This window comes from Cupressus sempervirens, chromosome 1 (assembly GCF_028749045.1).
Source record: "Cupressus sempervirens isolate cs-2001-9-10 chromosome 1, ASM2874904v1, whole genome shotgun sequence".
In the NCBI taxonomy this organism is placed as follows: domain Eukaryota; kingdom Viridiplantae; phylum Streptophyta; class Pinopsida; order Cupressales; family Cupressaceae; genus Cupressus; species Cupressus sempervirens.
This window is the reverse complement of record NC_143118.1, coordinates 484,945,435-484,965,407: the sequence shown is the minus strand read 5'-3', so window position 1 is coordinate 484,965,407 and position 19,973 is coordinate 484,945,435. Positions and strand designations below refer to the sequence as shown.

At 34.6% G+C, this 19,973-nt stretch overlaps 1 protein-coding gene across 1 annotated transcript in view; it reads left to right on the top strand.

Annotated features, from left to right (window-relative positions):
- Positions 1–18,658, top strand: part of LOC149578377 (putative disease resistance protein At4g11170) — a 52,899-nt gene extending 34,241 nt beyond the window's left edge. Inside the window, exon 2 of the mRNA XM_089800249.1 lies at positions 18,351–18,658. Within this exon, the coding sequence (XP_089656375.1) occupies positions 18,351–18,658 (308 nt within the window). The remainder of the gene's footprint in view (positions 1–18,350) is intronic.
- Positions 18,659–19,973: the final 1,315 nt, after the last annotated feature.

Below are 19,973 nucleotides of genomic sequence, written 5' to 3'. Positions count from 1 at the left end.
TGGGTCTCGACAACAAGGCCTGATGAGGTAGCCAATCACAACAAAATCTCTATGAAATAGAGAAATAGAAAAAACCAAATGGAAAAAACACTACTCCAAAAAGAGATAGCAAAGAATGTTTCAAAAGTTAGGAACAAAGAGTGATCATGAAGAGAACCACTGAAGCATGAAGAAGCTGCAAACTCTGTCAAAAAGAAGTTGATGATCTGTAAAACCTCAAAGTAGGAATGAAAAGAAGAGTGTCTATATGGTAGATGATCCATCTCACCGAAATGCATTGGTATTCAGCCACTACAATCGCCTATTACTAAATAGATAGCTCACACCAATGAACCAAGGAAGTATTAGAAACAATACAAGAACCCCCCCTTAATGCAGACAAGGGTGAGGTGATAGGTAGCTAAGAAAGTGGGCCAAAAAAACTCCTACAACATAGGAACTAGGCACATCGAGAGTGAGGTATAAAAAACTATAAAGGCACGTGTCACCAAAACATAATGGAGCTAATGTTTTGGAAGGGACACTCAGTTGACAAAGGAAGAGGACACTAAAAGGCAATCAACTATCCTCCCATGGCACTTTATAATATAGTGCGAGCATAATAAATCACAATGATGAAAAGGATCTTGAAATGCATGGAGTGGCACTTTATCTTAGTGCATTTGCATAAAAATACTTACAAATGATATCAACAATGATCAAAAGAGACATAAGACTGATACAATAGAAATTACAAGTCATGATGAATCATTTAAAGCAACAAAATTGATCCTCGAACTTGAAACGACCAAGATATCCACCAGAATGAAAAAAAAAGACTAAATAGAATGTGTTTAGAAAAAGAATATGAACAACAACTAGTATCAATGGAAAGAGCATGGAAATAGCTTTCCAATGATATAAAGAAGTCCCAAATTGGATTTCGAATGCTCAAGATATGCCTCCCGGAGTGCAAAACAAAACATCTAACTTTGACTACCAAAATAGACAACCAACTATATCAAAACCCAAAAAAACTATACCTATGTCTCCATCTTGGAACTAGATTTCCAACACATTTTTTGGATCAAAAAAATACATCTGTATGCTCAAGTTATGGCCAAAAAACTGCAGACAACTTTTTAAGACAAACCAAATCATTGAAAAGATAGTTTGAAGGCCATCAAATTTTGACTCCAAAAATGATGACATCAACACCTATGGCTATCAGACCTATTGTGTCAGTACTTTTCTGATGTCATTTTTGTGTTAGTACTTTTAATGATGTAGGCATGCTTTTTAGGAAGATTTAAAAAGGATATTTTGAAAAACAAAAACAAAACAAAGTAAGTTTTTTTGAAACTTTTTGTTTTTTTTGAAAAAAACATGCATTTCCTTTTTTTTTAAAAAGGCTTTCTAATTTTTTATTTTTTAAATTTATTTATTTAATAAAATAAATAAATCGTTGCATAGTGAAGCATGCCCAAATCTGATAGTAACTTTTTGCCTCAAATTTCAACTGTGTCCAAATCAGACAAATTTTATATGGAAATAGGGGTTTTTGGGTGCTACGAATCCAACGGTGAGGTCCCTTTGGGCTAAAAAATTATTGAAAAAATGACCCCCCTAAATCCAATACAAAATAACTTTAAAAACTGAAACCCTCTGAAAAAATGCACAATTATGAAAGACAAGACAAATCTCTGATAAATTGAATAGGGGCATGAAGATCTAGAGCTTTGATACCATGTTGAAGTTGATGAAAGATCAACCCCACAGCTCTTGAGAATCATCTTCATGCAAACACCTGTCACAGAAATAGAGAAGAAAAAGCTATGGAGGCAAGAATTGTAAGATCCATAGATGAAAATTCTTGATGAGCAAAAAGAGAGATTGCTATTATCAAAAGTGAATTAATAAATTAGAAAGCGATCAATCCTTATAAAAGGAGATCAAAACCCAAAAAGGGTAACCTAAAGCTTGAAAAAGCTAGGTTGCACATTATAACTAATATAAGATATTAATTATATGCACCTAAGAGATAGCTTAAGAAAGCTAGAGTAATAGGCAACTTATTTAATTAAATCAAAGTGATTGAATTAATTAGTGTAAACAAATAAATTTACTCTAATAGATAAGGTTATATGGAAGGTATTGAAGAATTTTAGACCTACATACAAATAGAAATAAAAATGATTGAACAAGTAATTCCCCTTTCATAAAAATTCACAAGAAAGACTCTACGTGGAAGATTAGAATTAGTATAAATGTGCATGTGACAGAGTGGAGAATTTAATGAGAAATGAGTAAATATTTATGAAGACTATGAGCCCTTAGTTGTGTAAAATCTTGTGAAAAAAATATGATGGTGTAATATAAAACATTAAATTATAATATCATAATTTGGTACTATATTATTATTATAAATTAAGAAAGTCTCAAGGCCAACTAAATAACTTATTCTATTACTTGGTATGAAAGAAGGTTGATTTCCTTGTTGTAATCATCTAGGAAGGATATTGTAAAATATCAGTATGTAAACGTGTATATGAGATTCAATGAACCTAATAGAGAATATATTTTTTTGATAGAACTATTTAGTGTAGTGATACATGGTGAGATGACAAAGAGAAATATCTATCAAAAAAGATGTTGTTGGATGATGTTGATGTACAATTTTATTACTTAGTGAAGTGTTAGTGAACAGATTGTCCTTTGAAGAAATACATGCAAATATGACACTAAATGCCCAAGTAAAAGAACAAACTAACACCAACAGTTGGATAGGTTATCATGGATTGATAAACTTCTTCTGAATTATTATCGGGTACAACTCCCCGTACAAGATATTTAATGAATTAAATATGGGTACTTTTACCAGAAAGCACGAAAGGATATTAGACATCTACCTGTAAATACAATGTAGATGCGGAACCTAAGAGACTACAAGAAAGTATTAACAAATGACACAAAGTTCATTTGCATGCAGCATTACAATAGAATGAAATCTGAGAAAGTAAAGAAATAGAGCTTTTAGAACACTTTAAAATCAAATATATTCAGGAATTCATGGCATAAATGCAATTTAGAGAAAACTGAAAGTCATACAAAGATAACACTCAGTGGAAAGAAAATTGCCCGGACTCAAAGTTCTGGTATGCAATTATCTTCCGAGTCTCCCTCCTCTAAAAATGCTGAAAAAACAAAGTTCTCATTACATCATACATCTAAATCACTAACTGAAAGGACACCTGAATTCCCTTTCCTTGCATACATTCAAAATCAAAATATCCCCTGTTTTCTAGCTCACAGTTTGGAAAATTAAACAAAACTCTGCTCTTTTGTTCCCATCAAATGAAACTTTCAATCCAATCGCTCTGTTCTACAGTCCAAAGTCTACAAACCTAGCATAAAGTGGAACCCTTTGTGGTTTGAAAATACCTTCATAAATAGCCACTTGATGTGTATTTTCAGTTTGCATAACTGATTCTTGAAATTTGACTATACGTCTTCCTCTTCTTATGTTCTCTCATTAATATTTTAATAACCTTATAAAACATTGATGCAAAAGTTTTATAAGGATAATTTGACATATTAAATGAGACCTAGACAAGTGGCACATAATTACATTATCCCAATATAAAAATATTCTTGACGCTGGTTGGATTCAAAATAACTCTGTCAACAAAAATGGGTCTCGGTGTGGGAGGCATAACTATTCATCCCACCATTGGATCTTGCTTAATTTTGGATATGTTATCCATATCCTCGTTCTCCACATTCTCACCAAGGCGATTTTGAAAATAATGCATGAGTCAAAAGTTACAGATCTCTAGTTGAGGGTCTATATGACTGTCAGAAAATCTGACTTGCTGAATTGAAATTCCCTACTGATCATTGGACATTATTTTGAACATGCCTCCTTGTTAATAGCAGTATTTTACTGCAATAAATATTTTTACTCCCGAACAAGATGCTAGTATAAAGTCTCTAGGGTGACGATGGGTTCTAATAGAGGCTTCATAACAGTCCAAACAATTTCCGTGCTGAATCTTGTCTACAAATGCTATAACTGTATCACTAATATTTAAATTGGGAGGTGCAAGTATTTGATACATGTTTTCCATTTGCACCATGTGCATACGTATGGCTATAGGCAAATCCACGAAATTCATGGTGGTTATTGTTGATCAAAAGGCCACCTTCATCACACTCAACAGTCATAACATTCTATGAGCATCATAGAAAACACGAGACTTTGACAATAACTGAAATCTAAAGCCTCTTCTTCCCATTTAAGAAGTGCCTTTGAATGATGAACTTTATCTACAAATACCAAGGCCATCTTGAAGTAACCTGTGGTTTCATCTGTTTCTCAACATCATCAATATCGACTTCCATTATATTACCATCATCCAACATAAAAGCTCTACTTAAACTTCAAGCTTTCTATCCTGAATTTAAGGTGTTTGAGATTGTATACTAAAGCATTGGACTGTGTTCCAAATTCAGCAATGTGAGCCTTTGAATCTGCTTATGTGACCCTGTAAATGCTGGATCTTCAAACATTAACGTTGAACTCATGTTGAAAACTAGAATTTGCACTTCAACTTTTTTCAACCAATGAACTTGGAAGATGAACCTTTCTAAACCACTGAACTGGCCTCCATCTTGACTTGTACTTTGCACTTTCTCAAAACTATGAACTGGTAGAACCTAAGCTTAAATGATGAAATTCTGAACTTGTTGAAACTGATCCTGCATTTTCAAACCCATTTGAACCATCGAATTGCTTTGAAGCACTTTGAACTGATGGTATCTGCTTATGAACTTTTCTGAATGAACCATTCCACACTTTCTTGGAATCATTAAACTGACAGAATCTGGAACTGAAGTATGGATTGAGATAGGATTATGAACCCTTTTGAACTAACAAATCTACATCTTGAACCACTTTGAACTGCTTTGAGCTGAGTTCGAAGTACTTCAGAGAGGTTCAAAACCTAAAACTGAAAGTTTTAAAACCATGTCCACATTGATTGAACATGAACCATTCAATCAAGACCGAGCTCGAAAACTAATCATGCATCCTGAACTTTCTTGAATTAATGGATTTGCATTTCGAACTCTGATTGAGCCTTTGAATCATCAGACTCATTGAATCTTTGAAACTGTTGAGCTGGTGGAATCTAATTAAGCCGACAAAGTCTGAGCTTGAAACATGAATTGAGATTGAACCCAGGTACTAAACTGAACATGGGCTCTGAATTTTTATGAACTGAAAATTCTGCATTTCAAACCCAGAATCTGAACTTCGCTTGTATTGAACCTGTAGGACAGGTTACCTAAACCATTAAACTACTTTGAAGTACTTCGAACTAAAGTTCAAAGTGGTTCAAAATCTGCACTTGAAGTTTTAAAACTGTGATCATATTGGGTACTAACATGGGCTCTAATTGTGGGACTGATTTTGATACGAAATCAGAGAACTCTAGCAATCTCTGGGAGAAGAACAGTGCCTTATCCATCGGTGAATAGAGTCAGCAAGAGAAGAAGACTGGGAGCTGCTTGTAGAGAGGGCGGAGGGGAGCAGGGCAAAACCAACCAACAAAACAATCACCTACACTATTGGCAAGCACAAAGCTTGCACATTATTCAAACTACACTATGCACAACAAAAAGTTATCTACAATATTTACAAAGGTAGGAAAGAAACTACCATTAAGACTAGAAGAAAGAAGAATCAAGTAAAACCATTTACTGGCTAAGAGAAATAGGAGCCTTTCTGAATCAACAAAGCGTACCTCAATGGACCAACTCCAAACCATTGTGTGATGATGACTCTTTTAGTACCAAACTTCAGACTGATAGCGTGCATGCATATGTTGATCCAACATTCTTTTCCAAAAAGCCATAACTCATCATAATATTCATCTCCACTTAAGAATTGATCCTTCACACTGTCAGTGTTAGACTCCGCTTCAAACTGAAAAATATGAAATGAAAAAGCCTCAGCAAAAGATGATGTATACCCCTTAGAAATATTGTCGTGTAGATTCAACTCCTGTGGATGATAATGATCAGTTTATAGCCATGATGATGCCTCCTTTAGCATAGGATCAAACCTCAAATGGATGTCTTCTTCATTTCATTCAAGGAACCAGCTGTGATCAAATCTACCATAAATTCCATCCCCTTCTCTTCTTAGAATGTCATCGCACTTTTCAGCATTACCCAAATCAACAACATCATGCACAGATGGATGAAAAGAAAAATTGCCAATAAATACTTCATTCTAAAATTGATTTGAAAAAGTACCTGAGGCCTCATCCAAGAAATGATCCAACTGGAGTGATGACAAAAATGTACCTATGATTCCTTCTTCGCCATTGAGAATCGCATTCTCCAACACATCAACTGAACCACCACTAGATTGAAGGCCAGCTTCATATTCTCCTTTCTCAACAAGAAATTTAGCAGGGGCATCTTTGTCTAGAGACATCTTTGTCTCATCTTCATGAAGAATTGAATCACCATTAAGAGGATTGGTTTGAGAGACATCTTCAGGCTGAAGACTTAGCAAAAATTCAGCAACGACCCTTTCTTGTTGATCAAATGATATTTCTTTCCATGCTTCAGCTGGACAGTTTATAGGCTAAGTGCTGATTTCAGCATTTTCAAAATGAAAAAGAAACTCTTCTTCACACACTTTCATCTTGTCATAGTTGCAGATTTCATCATCAAATTCAGACAATCTTTGCACGTGCTGATTATTAGTTTGCAAGCATAAAGAATCATCTTCTTTCTTCATAGAAATAAGAAGTTCAGTCTCAGGCTGCATACTATCCTAAATCTTTTCATCAAGAGGGTTTTCCAAACAAAAATGATCAACATCAAAAGTGAAAGATTGAAAATCCGAAGGCAAGTTGTCAACTTTTTCGTCAATAGGAACTTCTGAAATAGGGAGATTATCAACATAGTTAAAATTGAAACTCTTAGGATGTGGGGAACAAGATTTGAATACATCTCCATTAAAAGCAGCATCATCTACAAGGTTCGCTATTGCAACATATTTAGGATGAAAAGATTCAAGTAAAGACTCTTTCTCTACATTCTCCTTCAAAGGATTAATACCCTCACAATCTTTTGTGGTATTTAAAGATTCATTTTCAGACAAGCCACTCGGAGAAAGTATCTCAATAGAATCTTTAGGAAAAGAACAATCACCATGACTTTCTAATGTACCAATTTTTGTATGAGATGAAGAAAGATCTTGAGAAAAGATTTCATCATTATGGCTTACCTTTACTCCAGTGTTGTTGCGGGTATTCTCTTCCTATAAAACTGGATCAGCATGATGCTGCAGTAATTCTGGCTAGATTTCTTCTTCTAAATATTGTATCTTGGGTCTTTTCTTGATGAGGATAGCACCATAGAAAGACTTCAACCAGCTCACTTGCTTTGCTACTTCTTTTGTAACTTCTCTGATGGGATTATCTTTGAAAGGTGGGATAAAGATGAAGATTTCATAGGTATCTCCATCCTTTTCTGGAACCCATTCCTTCAGGATTTCTTGATTCATAAGGAAGACTTTCCAACATTCTTCCTCAATAGAGCTGCCAACCTCCATCCTCAGGGAGGTACCTTCAGATTTCTGAGGAAAGAAAACACTGCAACTGCGATTCTTTCCCCAGCGGAGTCGCCAAAAATTTGTTAGTGAACAGATTGTCCTTTGAAGAAATACATGCAAATATGACCCTAAATGCCCAAGTAAAAGAACAAACTAACACCAACAATTGGATAGGTTATCATGGATTGATAACCTTCGTCTGAATTTTTATCGGGTACAGCTCTCTATATAAGATATTCGATGAATTAAATATGGGTACTTTTACCGAAAAGCACGAAAGGATATCAGACATCTACCTGTAAATACAATGTAGATGCGGAACCTAAGAGACTACAAGAAAGTATTAACAAATGACACAAAGTTCATTTGCATGCAGCGTTACAAATAGAATGAAATCTGAGAAAGTAAAGAAATAGAGCTTTTAGAACACTTTGAAATCAAATATATTCAGGAATTCATGACATAAATGCAATTTAGAGAAAACTGAAAGTCATACAAAGATAACACTCAGTGGAAAGAAAATTGCTCGGACTCAAAGTTCTGGTATGCAATTATCTTCCAAGTTTCCCTCCTCTAAAAATGCTGAAATAAATAAGTTCTCATTACATGATCTGAAGAATGAATCTAGACTAATTGCAGTATTGAATGCTTAAATAAAATCAAATTAAATAAATCACAACTTAGCGGAAGTCTTAATTCATTTACTATCAATGAAATCAAAACTTAAGATGAGAAACAAAATTGAGAGAGAAGATAAGAAGATGCAACAGAGTTTGATTTCGGAGTTCGCCACAAACGTGACTACGTCTCCGGGTCGGCTCCAATAGAGTACGACCGATCCGATTAATCTCCACAATAAATTACAAATGCACCAAGATTATTCCCTTAAACACATCAGCATAGCATGCCCTCGACGTGTAGAATAGTCTTCAAAAATCTCTTAAACATTCTCCTGTTCTCACCACTTGAATATCCTAAGAGTTTCCTAAACCCCCTTTTTATACATGAAATTAGCCAAAATAAGGCTATAACCAAATTTACAAAAATAACCCCTTCAATTAATTCCCCTCTCGGAATAACCTATTAGCCATTTTTAATAGATTCGACTCATGTCAATTTTGGGGTTAAAAAAAAGATTATAACCTTAATTTACTAAGGTTGGAGGTTTGTTTGGCTAAGGATAAGACAAAAATCGCGCAACACATTCCCCAAGCGCTAAAATGGTGCAACGGTTAACTATAATTTTATGGTAACCACCGGTCGAGGGTTCTAAACCCGCGGGCGGTCTACCTCATTTGAAATTGGCGCTAGCCAATGTTTAAATTGTAGTTGCCGCCCATAAGTTTCAAAAGCTATGCTTGGTGCAACAGTTGAGGCACAAGTTTTGAAGGTAAAGGGTCACGAGTTCAAATCTGACCATGAACTCTTCTTTTTGTCCTATTTCCCCATTTTGCTGATGTCATGATGACATCAACTATATTCATCTCTTACCTTGAACTTCAAAATGGCATAACTTTCACGTACGGGCTCCGTTTTTGATGAAACGAACACCGTCGGAAAGCTCTCGACGAGCTCTTTATTTTGAAATCCATTGTTGACCACTTTGGAGATGATTATTTTTTCACCTTTTTTATGACCTTCGTTCTCGATTTGACCAACCTTTGACTGACCATAACTTTTGCATATGGACTCCGTTTTTGTCCGTTCAAATCGCATTGGGTCCAAAATTTCAAGGAGTTTAATCTGATGCTGATTGTTGGAGTTTTGGAGATACTTCAATTTTGACGAAAGTATCCCCCGGATCAAGCCTCCCCATTGAAGACCTTTTGGACCTCCAAAAGTGACATTTATTCTGACATAAAGTGAGAACTTGGCCTCCCCACTTGTCCTGTATCATCTGTACATTTGAATACTTGGCTCACAAGCACAATGAAGACTGCAACAACATTGTTGATCATAAACATTATTCTATCACTTCCATAAGCATCTACATCAGTTGTCGTAGCCACTAACCAACAAACATTGACTAGCATCAAGCTGAACAATAATGCAAAAATGAAAGAGAATAAGTCAACAATATATCGATCCTTAACAACAGGAACATCTTTACCCAAGGAACCATCAATGCTTTCAATCATCATTCCCTCATGTTGTACTGCAGGTGCATCCTGCAACATCTGACCCTGGTTAGCTACTCCAAGTTCAAGTGTAGAACCACCTGTACTGATAGACATAAGAGTTAACTCTTTACTTGCATTAATTACCCTCTTTAACTGCCCTGTATTTGCAAAAGAATGATCAGTCTTAATCTTGTGAGAATGTACAATATACTGAATGCCATCTTTAAATAAGTGATAATGATTCTTTTCCCTGTAGAAAATTGCTTTTCGATCATAAAGATAAGGGCTGCCAAGCACTATCCCACAGATATCCAATGGAACAACATCAAATTGTACTTCATCCACAAACTTACTAGTGATTGCGAATCTTAAGGTGCATTGTCTTGTTACTTGCAACTTATCATTTTCATAAATCCAGCCTAGTGGATAAGGTTTCTTATGTAATGTAGTTTTTAATCCCAAGTTTCTTACAACACTTTCGGAAATCAAGTTCACTTGAGAACCACTATCTATGAGTGCATTAATTTTAGTGTTCTTAGAAACAACCCTTAAATGAAACAACTCATTCTTTTTTTTATCTTCAGGGAAATCATTAACTTTAGATGAAGAAGCGCAACTATGAACAGAAACACCAGAGATAGGAGCTTTACCTTTTACACCCATAGCTGTTATCTTAGTCTCATCATCTGAATCTGAACCAAGATCCATAACAACATTTGTGGCTTTCTCCTTACCTTTTTGTTTCTGATTATGTCTTTGAGCCCACTTAGGCTTCAATTCGGGATGCAACTTCCAACAATGTTCTTCATCATGACCCTTCCTGTCACAATGAGTGCAAGAAAGTTTCTCATCCTTCTTAACTATAGCTGCCTTCTTTCCTTTCTCTATCTCTGCATTCTTAGAAGATTTCTTTATAGAGTTATCATCATCAAACTTATCAATAAAAGATCCTTTACCCCTTGAGTCTAAGTGCGTAGCTTGAACTGACACTTCATCCAAATTACAAGGGTTTAATACCAAAATAGAATGTCTAAGGTAGGAATGAAGACCTCCTATGTACTTCAACAAAGTATCCTGGGTGTACAAAGGAACATTCAAAGCAATAGCCCTTTTCCTAAATTCATGGGTGTACTCTTGTACAGTTTGCCCTTTCCCTTGCCTAAACATTTGCCAGTCCATCATTAACTGTTGCATATGTCCTAGGGGATAAAACTGCTTCTTAAGAGCATTAACAAACTCTACCCAAGTTAAACTGACTCTACCATGCTGTGAAACTTCTGCCTTAGTCTTACTCTCCCACCAGGTTAAAGCTTTACCCCCTAACCTAAGAGTAGCTAATTGAATCCTATCAACACCATCTAATAGGTTCTGGACTCTACAGTAGACTTCTACTTGCTGAATCCAATCATCCAATTTTTCAGCATTAAGTTCACCACAATACTTAGGCAAGTCAAATTTTACATCCAGTTTGATCTTAGGCTTATACCCACTCTTGAAAGAATTAGAAGAAGTAGAATGAGGAGAAGATGGAGAAGAAGGAGAAGAGGGAGGAGAAGAAGAAGAGGGTGGATATGGTTTCTTGTCACCATCTCCATGATGTTTCCCTTTTTTTTCTTCATGTTCTTTCCGCTCTTGCCTCTCCTGAAAAAGAATGTCCACCTTAGCCTTCATCTCGAGGAATGCTCTTCGGAATTCCTGCTCACTAATCTCATCAGGAACCTCCATTCCAGAAATAGACATCTTTGGAAATGTTCTTCGCTTCCCGATCTCAGGATTAAATTCTTCAAGCTTGCCTTTGCCCTTCTGAATCTTGGATCTTGTTAGCATTCAAGAAAATAACTGCAATAATAGTCAACTGGGCTCTGATACCACTTGATCTGAAGAATGAATCTAGACTATTTGTAGTATTGAATGCTTAAATAAAATCAAATTAAATAAATCAAAACTTAGCGGAAGTCTTAATTCATTTACTATCAATGAAATCAAAACTTAAGATGAGAAACAGAATTGAGAGAGAAGATAAGAAGATGCAACAGAGTTTGATTTCGGAGTTCGCCACAAACGTGACTACGTCTCCGGGTCGGCTCCAATAGAGTACGACCGATCCGATTAATCTCCACAATAAATTACAAATGCACCAAGATTATTCCCTTAAACACATCAGCATAGCATGCCCTCGATGTGCAAAATAGTCTTCAAAAATCTCTTAAACATTCTCCTGTTCTCACCACCTGAATATCCTAAGAGTTTCCTAAACCCCCTTTTTATACATGAAATTAGCCAAAATAAGGCTATAACCAAATTTACAAAAATAACCTCTTCAATTAATTCCCCTCTCGGAATAACCTGTTAGCCATTTTTAACAGATTCGGCTCATGTCAATTTTGGGGTTAAAAAAAAGATTATAACCTTAATTTACTAAGGTTGGAGTTTTGTTTGGCTAAGGATAAGACAAAAATTGCGCAACACATTCTCTAAGCGCTAAAATGGTGCAACGGTTAACTATAATTTTATGGTAACCACCGGTCGAGGGTTCTAAACCCGTCGGCGGTCTACCTCATTTGAAATTGGCGCTAGCCAATGTTTAAATAGTAGTTGCCGCCCATAAGTTTCAAAAGCTATGCTTGGTGCAACGGTTGAGGCACAAGTTTTGAAAGGTAAAGGGTCACGAGTTCAAATCCGACCATGAACTCTTCTTTTTGTCCTATTTCCCCATTTTGCTGACGTCATGATGACATCAACTATATTCATCTTTTACCTTGAACTTCAAAATGGCATAACTTTCACGTATGGGCTCCATTTTTGATGAAACAAACACCGTCGAAAAGCTCTCGACGAGCTCTTTATTTTGAAATCCATTGTTGACCACTTTGGAGATGATTATTTTTTCACCTTTTTTATGACCTTCGTTCTCAATTTGACCAACCTTTGACTGACCATAACTTTTGCATATGGACTCTGTTTTTGTCCGTTCAAATCACATTGGGTCCAAAATTTCAAGGAGTTTAATCTGATGCTGATTGTTGGAGTTTTGGAGATACTTCAATTTTGACGAAAGTATCCCCCAGATCATTACATCATACATCTAAATCACTAACTAAAAGGAAACCTGAATTCCCTCTCCCTGCATACATTCAAAATCAAAATATCCCCTGTTTTCCATCTCACAGTTTGGAAAATTAAACAAAACTGTGCTCTTTCTCTCCTAGCAAATGAAACTTTCAATCCAATCCCTCTGTTCTGCAGCCCAAAGTCTACAAACCTAGCAAAAAGTGGAACCCTTTGTGGTTTAAAAATACCTTCATAAATAGCCGGTTGATGTGTATTTTTAGTTTGCATAACTGATTCCTGGAATGTGACTATCTGTCTTCCTCTTCTTATGTTCTCTCATTAATATTTTAATAACCTTATAAAACATTGATGCAAAATTTTTATAAGGATAATTTGACATATTAAATGAGACTTAGACAAATGGCACATGATTACATTATCCCAATATAAAAATATTCTTGACGCTGGTCGGATTCAAAATAACTCTGTCAGCAAAAATGGGTCTCGGTGCGAGAGGCATAACTATTTATCCCACCGTTGGATCTTGCTTAAGTTTGGATATGTTATCCAAATTCGAGTTCTCCACATTCTCACCAAGGTGATTTTGAAAATAATTCCTGAGTCAAAAGTTATAGATCTCTGTTTAAGGGTCTATATGATTGTCAGAAAATCCGACTTGCTTAATTGAAATTCCCTACTGATCATTGGACACTATTTTGAACATGCCTCCCTATTAATAGCATTATTTTGCTGCAATAAATATTTTTACTCCTGAACAAGATGGTAGCATAAAGTCTCTGGGGTGACGATGGGTTCTAACAGAGGCTTCATAACAGTCCAAACAATTTTCGTGTTGAATCCTATCTACAAATGCTATAACTGTATTGCTAATATTTAAATTGGGAGGTGCAATTATCTGATACATGTTTTCCATTTGCACCATGTGCATACATATGGCTATAGGCAGATCCGCGGGGTTCATGGTGGTTATTGTTGATCAAAAGGTCACCTTCATCACACTCAACAGTCATAACATTCTATGAGCATCATAGAAAACACGAGGCTTTGACAATAACTGAAATCTAAAGCCTCTTCTTCACATTTAAGAAGTGCCTTTGAATGATGAACTTTATCTGCAAATACCAAAGGCTATCTTGAAGTAACTCGTGGCTTCATCTATTTCTCAGCATCATCAATGTTGACTTCCATTATATTACCATCATCCAACATAAAAGCTCTACTTAAACTTCAAGCTTTCTATCCTGAATTTAAGGTGTTTGAGACTGTAGGTACTAAAGCATTGGACTGTGTTCCAAATTCAGCAATGTGAGCCTTTGAATCTGCTTATGTGACCCTGTAGATGCTGGATCTTCAAACATTAACATTGAACTCATGTTGAAAACTATAATTTGCACTTCAACTTTTTTCAACCAATGAACTTGGAAGATGAACCTTTCTAAACCACTGAACTGGCCTCCATCTTGACTTTTACTTTGCACTTTCTCAAGATTATGAATTGGCAGAACCTAAGCTTAAATGATAAAATTCTGAACTTGTTGAAACTGATCCTGCATTTTCAAACCCATTTGAACCATTGAACTGCTTTGAAGCACTTTGAACTGATGGTATCTGATTATGAACTTTTTTGAATGAACCATTCCGCACTTTCTTGGAATCATTAAACTGACAGAATTTGGAACTGAAGTATGGATTGAGATAGGATTCTGAACCCTTTTGAACTAACAAATCTGCATCTCGAACCACTTTGAACTACTTTGAGTTGAGTTCGAAGTACATCAGAGAGGTTCAAAACCTAAAACTGAAAGTTTTAAAACCATGTCCACATTGATTGAACATGAACCATTCAATCAAGACCGAGCTTGAAAACTAATCATGTATCCTGAACTTTCTTGAATTAATGGATTTGCATTTCGAACTTTGATTGAGCCTTTGAATCATCAAACTCATTGAATCTTTCAAACTGTTGAGCTGGTGGAATCTGATTAAGCCTACAAAGTCTGAGCTTGAAACATGAATTGAGATTGAATCCAGGTACTAAACTGAACATGGGCTCTGAACTTTTATGAACTGAAAATTTTGCATTTCAAACCTAGAATTTGAACTTTGCTTGTATTGAACTTGCAGGACGGGTTACCTGAACCATTGAACTACTTTGAACTACTTCGAACTGAAGTTCGAAGTGGTTCAAACTGAAGTTCGAAGTGGTTCAAACTGAAGTTCGAAGTGGTTCAAACTGAAGTTCGAAGTGGTTCAAACTCTACACTTGAAGTTTTAAAACTGTGATCATATTGGGTACTAACATGAAGATAGTACTAAAGCTATTTGGAGATTAGGTCTATCTCTCTTCCAAATCAACTCATAACATGGTTGGCTCAACTCCTAATAAGGATCAAATTGCCTAAAAGGGATTTTGAGTATCCTAATAATAATTGACATGTACTTTTTCATTTACTCCTAATAGGGTCCATCCTTTCACAAGGAACTTATATATATATATATATATATATATATATATATATATATATATATATATATATATATATATATATAAGATTAGTACTTTATTTTGTGGGTATCATCCCTACTAGGATTTTTCTAAATTAACAGATTTAGTATTATTATGTATGTTGATATTTCTATGGTTGTTGCGTTTGTTGCTTACATATTTTCAAATAAATAAGGATATTGAGAATTGTTTTAATTGAATAACTAATTCACCCCACCCCTCCCTCCCTCTTAGATATCTTGGTGGACATTACTTTCTAAAAGCTAGTACTAGAGAATCAATTCCTTGAAGGAAAAGTTTAACAACTTAAGGAGATCAAGGACACAATTCAAGAAAGAAAGTGTAAAATTTGAATGATTCAACTATGAAGATGTATTTTCTATGCATAGACCTAAATTACTAGTTGATTACTAAGATTAAGAAGGATTTGAGTGATGAAAATAATTTTAGAGTTGTAATGAAGCTCAAAAAGATGTATTCACGCTCAATATACTTATAAGAGAAGCACTATTATTAGTTTTTCTTGAACTTGAATTTCCTTTAGTAAAATCTTTAAGACTTTCTCATTAAAAAAAAAAATTCGTAAAATTACATTTGAAGGTGATAATCATGCTAAAAGGGTTAGATTACAAAATTTGATATGTCTATATCAAGATGCTAAAATGATAAATGATAAATCTACAAGATGTTATTTGGGTAGAATAGAAGAAATAATTACAAGAATTCAAACTTGTGGTGGAGACAAAATTGAAGATGATGTTATATGGAAGGTATCGAAGACTTTAAGACCTACATACAAATAGAAATCACAAATTATTGAACAATTAATTCCCTTTTCAAAAATTTTTACAAGACAAACTCTTCTTGGAAGATTGAAATTAGTAGAAACGTGCACGTGAAAAAGTGGAGAATTGCCTAATTTTGAAACCACTTTCACCACTTTGAGTGGTGAACCTATGCCATTAAGGATTACAAGTACAAGTGGAGACTATATTAGCAGCTTCCGAACAAGAGCGAAATAATAAAAGAATATTGAGGAAGAAATTTCCCTACTTATGAAGAGACAACATAATTTCAAAAAAATATTTATTTATGTTAGACTTGTAATGAATATGGTTATTATTCTTCTAAATTCCCTAAGAGAGTAAGAAATACTAGAAATGTCTATAAACCAAAAAATTCTAAGGGATGTATATTTACTAATAAGAATGAATTGAATGTTAAAGAGGAAGAAATCTTGAGTGATAGTGATGATGAAACATGATTTGTTGCTACTAAAGAAGAAAGCCCAAAAAAAAAAGTTGGAGAAGAAAAAAATTACTACCACAATTTGAAAAGAAGACATCTAATTGGATTATTGATAATAGTTGTTCCCATCACATGATTGGAGATATGAATAAGTTTATTTTATTCAATATCTATGATGGAGGAATAGTTATAGTTGGAAATAATATAGTCTATTGTATAAAAAGAAAAGGATCTATTACACCTAATGGAAAGACTAGTTAACATTGATGATATTTACTTTGTTGATAGTTTAAAACATAATCTTTTATGTGTTGGACATTTAGTGGACAAGGGATATCAGTTATACTTCATAAGAGAGGACATGCATTATCAAATACAAAGATGACATGTTGATTTGTACTAGTATAAAGAAGAAAATATAATGTATTTGAGTGGAATCCTACTAAGATGATATTTTTAGTTACTAAGGTGGATGATAGTTAATTTTAGCACAAGAGATTTAATCGTATCAACTTTGATAACATTGTGAAAGTCTGTACTTTATTTGGAGATAGAGATTTTTCCAAAATTATGAATCCTTATAATGCAACATGTAAGTAATGTGTAATAGAATTAAGAAGTATGCAATTTCATTTCCAAGAAAGAAATTTGCTATATATGCGATGTTGACACATAGAATTGAGTGGTCCTACAAAGACAAAAACATCCTATAGTGAAAGGTATTTTATGATTCTTGTTGATGATTTCACTTGAATGATGTGGATAGCATTTGTTAGAGAGAATTCTAAATATTTTGAGAAATTCAATATATTTAAGAGTAAAGTTGAGAATGGATCTTTTTTGAAGAGTAAATTTTTGAGATCTAATAGAATAGTATTAAAAGACATATTTTATCCCGTAAGATACTTGAGAAGAATGGGATAGTTGAAAGGAGAAACAAAAGAGTAACAGAGGGAGAAAGAGGAATGATGCTTGATAACACGTATCTAAGATCTTTTGGAGATAAGTTGTGAATACAATAGTGTGCTCTATGAATATAGTACAAATCAAAGAAAACACTTGTAGACACCCTATGATCTTTGGTTTGGACATACAAACTTAGTTAAGTACTTTAGAGTCCTTTGAAGTAAATGTGACATTAATAGAAATTATGATATTGGAAAGTTTGATTAAAAGAGTGGTAAATGTACGTTTCATCAATTTTCATTGAAAAGAAAGGCATACAAATGTTTTAATCAGATAACTAAAACCATTGTTGAGACTACAAATGTAAAAATTGATGAGAAGTTCATAATTCAGGAAATGATACTTGATTATAATTTTGATGAAGAGACTAATCCAAGGACTAACAAAAAAGTGTTGATCAAAAACTATTTTAGAACATTAACAATAATTTGTTGAATGAAATTCAGAGAGAAGTGTATAGAGAAGAACCAAGATCTAAACCAAGAGATGAAATTAGAGTTGAGGAGGTGACACCTAACATAAATTTGATAAAGAATCACCTTATTGATCATATTATACTGTACACAGTATACACAAACATTTAAAAATATAAGCTGCTTATATTTAATATAATGTTATGAGTTATTATTATTATTTGAAGATGCTAAGAAATATGAGTCAATATACAATATTTTAATTTTATTATAAATAGAGTTTTAGTCATTTTTTACAGATTTACTAATTTGGCCCTTATTCAATAATTTCTATAAAATTCACTTACTATTGATTGTAGTTATCTTTCAACTAATAAATCTTGTATACAATTATATTTTATACAACAAAAATGCAGGAATTACCGTCGCTCATAATTTGAGAGGAATGGATACAAATGACGCCAAAGAGTTGTTTTGTTGGTATGCGTTTGGCCAATCTTATCCGTCTAGTGGATACGAGCACCTGGTCGACCGCTTTGTAGACGTGTGTAGCGGCTTACCGTTGTCTCTTCAGGTTCTGGACAGGTATGTTCATGGAAGAGATGACAAGTTCTGGAAATTGGAATTGAAGAAAGCTAAAAAGACGCTGCCTCAAGACATAGGAGAGCGATTGAGAATAAGCATTGACACGTTGGACAAAGAAGAGAACTTGCACAGATTTTAAATCAGAGCGCTCTGATGGACCAATGAACAGATTTTAAATTAAAGCGCAGACATAGGAGAGCCATCAGAGCGCTCAGCATGCACTGCGAAGGCTCAAAGATGAGTGTCTGGTTGAAGAAGTAGAAGATTATCAGTTGAGGCCACGATTCGAGGATGTCTTCGAAGATTCAAAGATGTTGGTGTTGAGAATGCATGACCATTTGCGGGACTTGGGACAGGAAATGGAAGATGAAGATAGCAATCCTCGTCGGTTGTGGTGTTCTCAACATCTCCAATCTTTGGTATGATTCTTGCTCTGAATTATTACTTTAAAATTGATGTTTGAAATCTTAATAGTTTTTACTATGACATAAATCTCAACGGTTTCTGTGAATGCTGATATCAAAGGGATTTGAAAACATTTGCAGCCAACCCCAAATCTGGTGCTTGATTTTCTACTTGAAAATCATATATCAAGAAGAATATTTTCCATTCTTGTATTCACATAAAACTGTACAGGTACATATATAGTTGTGTGCCATATGCATAAAGCTATAGGAAAGGAAACAACTATAAGAAAGGAAAGAATCAATTTGGAAAAGAATAATCTAGGAAAGAATTAGTTTAATATTAGAAACAATATAATATTGCAACACTCCTCAAGTTGGTGCATAGATATCCCACATGCCCAACTTGCCCAAAACCTTTGAGAACACTCGACTTGAAATTGCTTTCGTAAGAATATTGGCCAGCTAATATTCTGATCGAATCTTAGGCAGCTCCACAATCTTCTCATCCAACTTCTCCTTAATAAAGAATCAGTCTACCTCCACATGCTTTATATGATCATGTTGAACCAGATTATGAGTAATATCACATGTTGCTTTATTGTCACAATATAGTTGAATTGGCTGCCTAGGCGGACAACCCAAATCTCTCAAGAGAAGTCTTAGCCACAATGCTTCACATGCTCCAAGTGCCATACCTCTAAATTTTGCCTCTACACTTGATCGTGCAACAACATTCTATTTTTCGCTTCTCCATGTAACGAGATTACCTCCTACAAAGGTGAAATAACCTGAAGTAGAATGCCTGTCAACTACTACTCTAACCCAGTCAACATCAGTATATGCATCCACACTTTGATAATCTTCATTTTTAGTGAATAAAATTCATTTTCCAAGAGCAGACTTTAGATATCTCAAAATGTGTGTATCTGCATTCATATGTTTCTCTCCAAGATTATGCATAAACTGGCTAACAATACTTAATGCATAGGCAAGGTCTGGCCTTGTGTATGCTAAGTACATCAATCTTATTACAAGTCTCTAGTATCT